An 11,426-nucleotide genomic window follows, 5' to 3' on the forward strand; every position below is an offset into this window, starting at 1 on the left:
AAATGTGTTCAATGTGGTCCCGCTGGTCTGTTCTATATCCCTCCTAATTTTCCTTTAAGGTGAACTGGGTCTGGGTTCTTATTCTTTTCCAGTACAAATTAAACCAAAATAATCCCCCAAAAGAAAAAAGAGCACCTAAGAAAAAAGTGGTATAACAGACTTCAGTTCCTATGCTGGTTGCTGTAAGAGAGAGATCAGTCTCTCCTGCTCAGCTGTCTGCTACCCTCAGTGCCCAGTGAGGACTGAGAGGATCTGCAGGCTGGTCTACAGAGGGTTAAACTCCGTGCTGAAGGCAGGAAGCAGTTTTTTGAGGGAGTTACCGAGTCTCGGGCTGCAGTAACATCACAGCGCATTCCACAGCAGCCCAGAGCTGCCAGCGTCTTATTAGGAGCAGAGGACTGTACGGCAAAACCACTCGACTGTAGGCTGTCCAAAAACTGCTCTGCTGGTTCAGAAGAAGAAAATACAGAGGAGAAAGAGGCTATGCTAGGTCTCGGTCTCAGTGCCGCTGGTTAACTTGATATGGGTGAGTAGCCTATTTCACTCAAGTTCCATTTTAATCAATATTACAGATTTTTTTTTAAAACAAATGTACTTCCTCGGTGCACAGAAATAGATCTGTGTGTAATTAGGGGTTTTAATTATTTACCAAATAATAGTAAATATGCTTTCATGTTAATACATTTTTGGCACTATTTGTCTGTTAATCTAATAATAAATAGGCCTATCAGTGATAAAACTGTGGTATGATGACAATAATTTACTCAAGGTTGTGCTGTTACGCGAAACTGGTGCTGGAGTGATGTGGTCGCACCATGTATCATCATACCCTTAAGCTGCTGTCTGCCATGGTAGGCTAAGCTAAATGGGGCAACTGATATAGAAAACTAGCACACTTGTTTTAAATTATTGCTATCCCAAAATTGTATCATAAACCTTAACAAAATAAATATTTTTAGCAGGCATTTTAATTCTTTTGCAAAATGAAAAAATAAACACCATGTTTTTTTAAGTAGAATAACAATAAAAACAGGAACAGTGCTACGACAGCATTTAAGGGCCACTTTTAATAAAAATAGTAGACTTCGAGAATAAATTCGTAATATTTCAAGAATAAAGTTGTAATATTATGAGCACTATTTGATCGTGCAGTCTTTCACAGAGTGGTGAACCCCTCCTCATCTTTACTTCTGAAAGACTCAGCCTCTCTGGGATGTTTTTTTTTATACCCAATCATGTTATTGACCTGTTGCCAATTAACCTACAGGTGTTTTTTTTAACATTACACAACTTTACTAGCCTTTTGTTGCCCCATCCCAACTTTTCTGGAACCTGTTGTTGGCATCAAATTTAAAATGGGCATATATTTTTCAAGAAACAATAAAATTTCTTAGTTTCAACCAAGTAAGTTGTTGCTGTGAGTTGCTGTCTTTGTACTATTTTCAATGAAATATAGAGTTTGACTCGAAGTCAACTATTTTTTTTTTTTATTTACAGTGGCCCTAAAATGCTCTCGTAGGGGTTGCCATGTCTACAACACAAATATAACAATTTCATTTACTACCCCAGACCACAAGTAAAGCTGCACACGTCTTCTGACTTTTTAAATATAAAGCTGATAATGGTAGAATACTAAATCTGAAAAAAATAAGATTTCCTTGGGGATTGTTTTGCCTTACAACACCCTTCATGTTCTCTTTCGCCATGAATGGATTAAAATAAATGGATTCAAATACATTTTAAGTCAGAACTTTGAGTGATGAGTGAACAGAATGTAAAATGGAACAGAATGTTGTTGTTCTTTTAACTTATGATTAGAAGCTCTTTGAACCCAAAGATTTAAGGCAACCATCTTAAGTTTAAAACATTTAATCATTTTTTACAATGTAGGGGCTCCCAAACTTTTGCATACTATTTCAGCTAACATTATTGGTATTTCAGAATTTTTAGCCCATTAAAGTCAGTATCAGTATTTGTCACAACAATTTCACACTGGGCCATACCTCACATATCCCTTAACATCACTGCAAACTTAACAATCAGAATGACATATTAGTTGAATTGTAGGTTATCCAGGATAGTGTTTTAGCTAGATCCATGGTTAACCAAGTTCACAAACTGGTGTTTTAGCTAAATTCATGGTTAAGCGAGTTAACAAACTCTTTCTGTGATGGTCCCTTAAAGACTTTCCTTTTTCCAGCTCATTATCTTCAAGTGGGTCCAGGCTTTCATTTTATACTCCTTTCAGCCATTTTGCCCTTACTAGTATGCTGTTATGCAGTCTTTTACACAAACGTGTGGCTCATTGTCAAAAAGAGTAAAGCTCATGTGTGTAAAGTATGATTTTTCAGTTACAAGTAAGTAGCTATTCATATTCTAGAGTATACTCTTTCATATTTAAGTTTTAGCCTGATTTTGAGCAAGTTGCTACATGAATAGGTTTCGCTTGACCCACCAGGGGAGAAACAGGAAGCCCTGCCTGTGCATATCGGTGGTCTGATCTGACTTTTGCTTTCCACAGTCTTTGTGCAGGTTCATTGCGATGAAGACGCTTCATCATTCCAAGATGATATTTACATGTGTTCTGTTTTTCATCATTTATTGTTTGGTTGGTAAGTTATTTAGCAGTGTTATCAGTAAGTGCTAGAAAAGTACTAGTAGAATTCCTCACAATGAGTATTTATTCAAGCGCAATAGCAGATTTGGAGACAGCATAAACGTCTCCATTTACATTTGTTTCCCTCCTTTTTAGGTGTCAATGATGCAATACAAATGGATAACCCAGCTTCCGTCACCGGCAGCTTGAGGAAAAATGTCACAATTCCTTGCAATTTTAAGGTTACTCCAGATCAACCAATTAATAGTGCAAATGTCATTTGGTGGAAGGACCAGGCTTACAGTGGCCCTCTCCTCTATCGATGCGGAAGGAACGCTGACTTGTCCGGGAACTGCACAGAATCAACTGGCCGCTATTCTTTTGGGGAAAATCTTACAGAACGAAACATAGCACTGCGGATAAGTAATGTCACACACAGTGATGTTGGAGTGTACTTCTGTCGCATCGAACTGGAAGAAAAAGTGAACTGGTTTACATCAAATGGAATTATTCTGAAAGTGAAAGGTGAGGTGATTTTTTTTTTTTAAAGATGCTGCCGTGCATCTTCCCCATTACACGACTCTCAGGCTTCAAATGGTTACTTTATTTAAAATGTATTGCAATACAGATTAGTGATAACCTGTTAATAGATAAATGTAACATTATGTAATCCAATGGATTATTCTAATTCAGTAAGTATTGCAAGCAAGTAATGCGATCTGATTACTTTCCATTACTTTAAGATTATTTGTCTTTTCAAAGTCAAAAATTCCAGTGATTTCTGCATAATTCAGTGGTTGAGATGTGAACACATTGATTCAGAGTGGTTTGATGTGAAATACTTAATTGTAGAGGAACTTACCAACTCAGATATTTTTACGGTGGTGGTGATGGGAACCAGGAGTCATGTCTACAACACAAATATAGACATTTTATTTACTATCCAAAACCACCAGTGAACCTACTCCTGAGTTTTTCTGTGTATTGTTGATGATGGTAAAGTAGTGTTAAATCTGGAAAAAATAACTTTTCTTCTGACACACTTTTGCCCTACAATAACCTGCATGTTTCTCTCCACCATAAATGAGTTTTTAAAAAAGGTATCTCAAAACTATTATAAAAAAATGTGTCTCCAGCATCAGGCAGCGTATTCATAACAATTTATGAATAAACTTTCTGTGATGTAGCTTTTAAAGACATCAAATTCTTCAGACGTCTGATTCCTATCACCTCCGCTGTGAACCATTCTGAATCGGAAAGTTTATCTTGAATGGATCATTTCATATCAAACCAGGCTAAATTATTTGATTTCCATCTTAATGATGTACTTCTGCAGAAATTTGAAAAATCAAGCAAATTCTCCTTTAACACAAGCCAAACAGGAAAACTGCACTGTTTTGTGAAAGCATTCAATATAGGTGGCGTAACTGTCTGTGCTTTATGCCTCTATTTGAAGAGTGCCCTGTGTAAAAAAAAAAAAACTACAAAAAAAAATCTGGTATTTTTATAATAAGTATGTAATGTAGAACCACAGTAGAGAAGGTAGAGGAATAAACAGCTATTTCACACAGTCACTGAACTCACATTTAGCTTAGAGAAGAACTTAGTGGAGCAATGTATAGAAATATCTCAAACATAAAGATGACAGTGTTTTATAGTGAAAGTTGTGTGAGTTCAGAGCGGCATACTCGCTGAGCAGTGCAAAGGCGACAGATCACAAACAAAGTACACTGAGAAGCCATGAAACTATGGTGTCTACACCCAATTCCTCCTGTAGATGTTCTATAAGGAGTCGTTGAATGTACATGGCTTTCTCTAGACTAATAAACTAATTGCGAGTAAAAGCCATTGTTTCATGACCATATAGTGCACTGCTTAGGGAGTAGGGAGACATTTGAGATTCAGCCCAAGAGATGCCTTTTGTTGACGGTCCTTTAGCTCTCAGTGGCAGTCCACCAAAATCGGCATGTCCGACCAGTTTTAAAAAGCATTTCACACAAAACTAAGTGGCCATTAGACAATTAGGATTAAAACCTGATGGTTTTGCTTTCTAATTGGAACTGGCTTCATAGTTACCATTAGTGACCACTAATTTCCTGTAGGACCCCTTTAGATCCCATTAGGAAACCATCAAATGCATCTGGAACCAGTCTCAGAGCACCTGTTAAACCATTAGAATCCTTTACAGTGTGAAATCAACCCATCAAGAAAACACAAATACCATTACTGACTATTGGAGACCACCAGAAGCCAAGAGAAACTTTTAAATGTTTTCTTTGACTACCAGGGAAGTGATGTTAAGTTACACATGCTAATGTTTTTGCACCCATCCTTCAGAAACTACTGAAGAAAGAAATCATGTGGGCGAAAATGAAACTTCACCGATCTGGACTTCGTTTTGGCCTTTCAGTTCTACAAATGTTTCATTTAATCCTACGCTTTACAGTTAGCTTACGTTACTGTAGGTGCACTTCAGCATTAACATGAAGATAATTATGTAAATGATGTTACACTGCTGGGTAAACTGAATTTCATGTTGAAAACAGAAGAATAAAAGAGTTTGATGCCAAACCTGTAACTGTAGCAGTTACCTTTTTGTATGCTGTTTAAGTAACGCCATTACACTTATTCCAGTACAACACAACTCTGACTACATCGCAACCCATAATCTGACTACATCGCCACCCCTTTTTCTGGCCTTACTCCAGTATGTTTCTTAGACATTGATATCTGCTTAAGATAAACCTCAATTCATATGTGTGAACACAGTTGTGTGATTTGTCCAATTCTAAAATACCTAAACTAGCTCTCATCTAATGTAGGAACTAACTGATGAAGTGTAGGCTAACAGGTCAACTGCCTATTCAAATTCTGATACATTTTGGTTCTTTGAGTCTTGATAAACGATGTACACCAATCAGCCATAACATTAAAACCACCTCAGCCATAACATTAAAACCACCTTGTTTCTACACTCGTTGTTCATTTTATCAGCTAGAGATGCACTTAACACTTATAGTCTGTATTCCATATGTTTCTTTGCATACTCTGTTAGGTCAGGACCTCCACGGGACTTCTGTATTAATAATGTGACAGAAAAACGTATGCATATATTACTGTCTATTATTAGTATAACAATATTTTTATATTTATATATATAAAATATTTTATATAATTTTTAGTAGTAGTAATATAGCACACTCCTGTCAGGACCATTTAACCATGCAAAAAAATAAATGATGGAATCAAGGGGTTCATTGAGTGTTCACGGTTCTATATATAACTATTATCTTTACTAGATAACATTGAAGAACCATTTTAAGGTTGTAGTATTAGTAGTACTATTATAATTTTAACAATTTTATTATTATTAAATTTTGTATTATTCATTTTAATAATTTACATTTTAACATATAATAAATCATTTTTTCAGATTTTTGAAACTACAGGAAATACACAATCAACTGTAAAGCCTAATTTTTAAACTAACCTGAATTATAAAATTATAAAAATTCTACCTAGCATATTTTTTTTTTAACTGGCATGGTGGAGTCACCCATTAAGTGCTGAGGTCCACTACACCCAGGAAACAGGACATAAACAGTAAATCAGTTGACGATGAAATGCTGTAGTACAGCTAAAAGAATGTTTGATTTGTGTGGCCAAAAGCGTTTTTAATATTATATGTGTAATACATTCTGTGTAACATGTTCCATACGCAGACTTAGGCTAAGTTCACATTACAAGCCTCATCGCTCAAATCTGATTTTTCCTCCAATCTGATCTCTCTGAGACAATGGTTCACACTCGTTTAGGTAAGTGACTCAAATCTGAACAAACCGGCGTCCTGAAATGACCCACATGCGCACATCCTACTCAGTAATGTCACATGAATGATTCAAGATTCAAGATTCTTTACTGTCATTGCACATGGTACAACGAAACTGGGTAGCAATCCTAAACAATAAAAGATTAAACTAGGAATAAAGGAGGGCAGTGAGCACCTTATGATCCTCTGGGCTGTGATGATGACTCTCTGAAGGACTCTCCTGTCCGCTGCTGAGCTGCTGGTGTACCATGTGGAGATGCCATATGTAAGCGCGCTTTCAATGGAGCAGCGGTAGTAAGACACCAGAAGCTTATCTTGCAGGTTGTTTTTTCTGAGGATTCTTAGAAAGTAGAGTCACTGCTGTGCTTTTTCAATAAATGCCATAGTGTTGGTGGTCTAGGAGAGATCTTCAGCACTGTGTGCGCCCAGGTACCTGAAATCATGTACTCTTTCCACACAGTCCCCAATGATGTATAATGGGTCTGGTTTTGTGAAGTTCTTTCTGAGGTCTATGATGAGTTCTTTAGTTTTGGAGGAGTTCAGGGTGAGATTGTTCTCTGAACACCACAGAGCCAGTCCTTGTACTTCATCTCTGTAGGCATCTCGTCTCCTCCAGAGATACGTCCAATCACGGTTGTGTTGTCTGTGAATTTGATTATAGTGCTGGTTGGATGAGTGAGGGCACAGTCATTAGTGTAGAGGCCGTTGAGAAGAGGGCTGAACACACAGCTCTGTGGCACACTAGTCCTGAGCGTGATGGTGGTGGAGAGGTGGGGGCCAAGTCTAACAGTCTAGGTGCGGTTGGAAAGGAAGTCTTTGATCCAGTTGCTGATGGGCTGGGAAAGTCCTATGTCAGTGAGTTTAGTGACCAGTCTGCCCAGGATGAGTGTATTAAAGACAGAGCTAAAGTCTATGAAAAGCATCCTCTCATAGCTCCCCTGGTGTTCAAGGTTGGTCAGTGCTGTGTGTAGAGTGATGGCGATGCTGTCTCTCTGTGGACCTCTTTACCCTGTAGGCGAACTGTTGTGAGATGGGAGGCTGGCTTTGATGTGCTGGCTTTGATGTGCTGCAGGACCAGCCTTTTAAAGCATATTCATATGGAATATGAATCAGGTGTGTCATCAGCAAACAAACTAAGGAGCAGAATGAACCTTTGCTATGAAGGTCATTAACTCTGATCAGCTCTAAGCTGTTCATTATTAGAGCAAGACGATGGTAAAAAAGTGTGATGTGTTGCTTTTCCAGCGTTTACAGGCTTTAACTTCTGTTCGGGGGCTGTTGCCATGGTAATGCTGAATGATGGCGCACGTGCATTGGAAAAAAACACATGAATTAGGTAAAGATGAGCCAGTTCAGCTCAGTTTCAGAAAGAATTTTTGTTGTACTTGGGTCAGTTTCGGACTCAAAACATGATGATGTTGTTCAGATCAGGTCAGGCTCGGATAAAAAAATTTTCTGTCTGTATTTGGGTCCGAACCATTTTTAAGTCTTAAAGTTTGAAGCATAAACTTCGTCTGCTGTTTAAGTCCAGCGTGTCCTACTGAACATTGGTGCATTGAGCTTAGTTAAACTGGCAGAAGCGGAGCTCCCTATCAAGTCCTTTTGAACATCGACTGGATGTTAATCAGCATTGTGCACTTGAGATAATCCAGAATTTTTTGACTTGATTTACAAGTAAATGCGTGTAAAGTCCTTTCCTACATGTAGTCTTTACAGAAGCTTTTCACATGGATGGGACAAAAAATAGTCAGAGATACTCATTGAATAATTAGATAAGCGCACCTACCCGTAAACTAATCCCACCCAAATACAAACCAAATTCCAAAAAGCTGTAAGTGAAATGTTTATGAAAAGAGAAAGCAGTGATTATGTAAAATAAATAAATAAAATAAATTATGTTGGACCAGTATCAAGTGAAAACAGTACAAAAACATGTTATCATATTTGATAACTTACCTTACAGTTATGATAGTTGTTAATTATTTAGTAATTTACATGATTTAACCTTTTCTTCAGTGTATGAACTTTTTTTGCTTATTGTAAATATATGCAAATACAAATACAAAATATACTGTATGTGTTGATGTTACATAACCTATTCCAAAACACATACATACATTTTTAAAAAACACAGACTGGCAGGGATGCCTACAGAGCATCGGTAGTAGCCTGTTAATGAAGTGATGTTCTTTTTTATTTGAGGGACCCATTTCAGGAAGATTTTAACCACTGCCCCCTGACACTCGAAAAGAAGATGTAGGAGTAAAATTAGCAATGCGATTGGGCCTACGACTGAGGAGTTTACATGCACACTCTACTCAACAATCTGATGAAAATCTCCGTTTACATGCACACTACAAGTAATCGGATCCAATCGTATCATATATATAAGGATGTATTCTATTCCGATTGAGCTGATACTCAGATTATTAATGGATTGTCAGGCTGCATGTAAACAAACTATTGTTGTATTTTGCACACATTTTCAAAGGGAGATAGGTCTGGACTGCAGGAAGGCCAGTTTACTCTCTGACCAGTCTTAAATTGCCCCTGTCCCAACTTTCTCAGAATTTCAGAATGAATATATATTCACAATTGTTGTTCTTTTGTAATTAATGAATCAAAAAATTATAAACAGAACATTTATAAATCACTATTTTCTGGTTTTATTTGCATTTCTGTTTTTTTAAATACACAACTAATAAAAATCTGTCCATCTCACACAGAGCCCCAGAAATTGCGGCGTATTTATATTCAGACCACTGTGACGGGGGAGCACTGGGTTACATGTGAAGTTTCTGGAGAGCCTCTACCAACTGTAAACTGGACCCAGCCGGAAAACATCACCACCTCCCAGTTATTTTTCCAGACTGGCTTCCTGGCGTCATATTCTCTTCCTGTGTCCCCCAATACCAACTATACCTGCCAGATAGATGGAGAGAATGGGCCAGAAGCACAGTCAATATACAACAGTCACCAGGAATCTACGCAATCTACGTGTGTGTGTCAAGATGACATGTATCTAGCCATGCTTGGAGGGCTGGGGGCCGTACTGGGAATTGTTCTTATTGTCAACCTCTTTGTCTTGGCACACTGCTGCAGGAGAGGTGAGGAACTAGACACATATCATTTGATCCTTTACGCAGTCAGTGAATTATGAAAATGTTCAAATACAGCTCAGTTATTATAGGGAAGAAGCTCTTTTTCACTGGAACATTCTTAAAAGTTCCAAAAGGTTTTTTGGGGCACATCTATAAAAGAACTCTTTCGGGTTTACTAAAGAACACTTCAATGCATGAATCTTTAAAGAACTTTTTTTGTGTGAAGTGTGAAGAACCTTTATAAAATATATAGAACCTTTACATAAAGAATATATTGCCATATTAACCAAATATACATTTGGAAAATGTATGAAAATAGCCAAAATACGTGATGCACTGTTTGAAACAACTTTTCAAATGAATTTGAATTCCATTTTAAGTTAGCAAATTTACATTTAACATTGCAAAAGCAAGTGTTGTAGGTATTGATACACTGTGAAAATGCAGTTATGATTTGATATATTGTTTATTTGAAATACATTTTGTGTGAACATTGTCTTACTGCATACATCCATGGTTAATGCAAAGTCTGTAACATTCATTCAGTTCATATATATTTAGTTATGTAACCTTTTGTAAAAACAACAAACAATTGAAAAATATAGTACCAAAAAAGACAAATACATTTTTTGGAAAAAATAATTTTCATACATTCATACAAATACATATTTCAAATGTATTTATCACATACAATATTGCGTATATATATATATATTTAATATGTATTATATCATATATATATGCGTATATATATATATACATATATGGATAATTTTTTTCCAATTGGGATGCCTAGTCTTTTCTGAGTTCTGATAACACTGACAATGTCTACCATAACTTTCCTCATATAACTGACTGACAAGTTTCATTCCTTTTTTCTTTATAAATGAAATTTGATAAACATGCCTCTGTAAGCATGAACGCTTAAAGTGATTTATGTGTTGATCTCTTCTTTTTTTAACAGAGATGGAATCTATATGAATGCCTGCAAAACTACTCCCACTTCAAAATAATCTACTAATGTTAGTAACCGCCTTGAGTGAAAGGTTTATAGGCTGGCGAATTCTTCAGCAAAATTGCCTTAATTTTTATACTTTCTTCTACCTTCTGTTTTTAATATTTACATTTACGCAATGATCTTTAATGCAAAGTGCTAACATTGCAGTTTGTCACTAAAAAACTCAGGTTGTCTAATAATGTAAAATATTTTGCACAATTTGGGTCATTTCATTAAATGAAACTGACCTGAACCTTCTGTAGATACTCATGTCATCATGTGGTGGCCCGAAGCCAAAATGTCAAAGCCTGCAATAACTTGACGTGGCACCTGAGCTAACAATTATCTCTCGCTGTATGACTGCACAAGTAGACAGTTACATAAGAAATAATGGAGAAAGGAATGCCTTTTCAGTGTATAAATTAATACACTTTAACACATGGTTTTTAGCTCAGAGTACATTACATGAGATCTGTGCAGCACTACAATGTCAGTTTATTAACTGTGGAGTTGTGTAGCATCTTTTTATTTATTTATTTTATGGGTTTTTTTTTGGAAAATGAAAAATGTTCTGACCATGCTGTAAATCACGTTATCAAATTGTATGATTATCTCTCTCCATGCCCCTCTCCCCTATCCATGCTCCCCTCTCACCGCTTTAAGCCTGAAGCCATGTCAACAATGCACTACATGTTTCTAATACAGCTTAATGTAAAGTCAAATTATTTGTATTTTATTTTTTATCTATTTAATATTTCAACTTTGTTTAATTTTACAAGCTAGTAAATTTAGACATTCAAATCTAAACTGGTTACTCCATGCATGTTGTGTTATTATGTAATATCTTTTCATCCATTACATCCAAAAAGAAATGTTATCCTGCCATGGTTGCATGACTACAAT

The 11,426-nt window shown here is 36.5% G+C and overlaps 1 protein-coding gene across 2 annotated transcripts; it reads left to right on the forward strand.

Moving 5' to 3' along the window:
* The first annotated feature begins 321 nt into the window (after positions 1-321).
* Positions 322-11,194, forward strand: LOC118827364. Of its 2 annotated transcripts, XM_036598696.1 has the most exons (5): positions 322-526; positions 2,522-2,612; positions 2,753-3,121; positions 9,152-9,532; positions 10,491-11,194. In XM_036598696.1, exons 2-5 carry the CDS (start codon positions 2,543-2,545, stop codon positions 10,505-10,507), a joined length of 837 nt encoding a protein of 278 aa, XP_036454589.1. In that variant the 5' UTR covers positions 322-526; positions 2,522-2,542; the 3' UTR covers positions 10,508-11,194. The 2 variants fall into 2 exon arrangements, with proteins under 2 accessions (XP_036454589.1, XP_036454590.1); XM_036598697.1 differs by lacking the exon at positions 2,522-2,612.
* The last annotated feature ends 232 nt before the right edge of the window (positions 11,195-11,426 follow it).

This window comes from Colossoma macropomum, unplaced genomic scaffold (assembly GCF_904425465.1).
Source record: "Colossoma macropomum unplaced genomic scaffold, Colossoma_macropomum, whole genome shotgun sequence".
In the NCBI taxonomy this organism is placed as follows: Eukaryota; Metazoa; Chordata; class Actinopteri; order Characiformes; family Serrasalmidae; genus Colossoma; species Colossoma macropomum.

Bases quoted from the DNA above. Each gene is read 5' to 3' on its own strand.
- LOC118827364 (XM_036598696.1), top strand. From the start codon at position 2,543: ATGAAGACGCTTCATCATTCCAAGATGATATTTACATGTGTTCTGTTT. The intron at 2,613-2,752 runs GTAAGTTATTTA...CCTCCTTTTTAG, and splicing joins CATCATTTATTGTTTGGTTG to GTGTCAATGATGCAATACAA. The intron at 3,122-9,151 runs GTGAGGTGATTT...CATCTCACACAG, and splicing joins AATTATTCTGAAAGTGAAAG to AGCCCCAGAAATTGCGGCGT.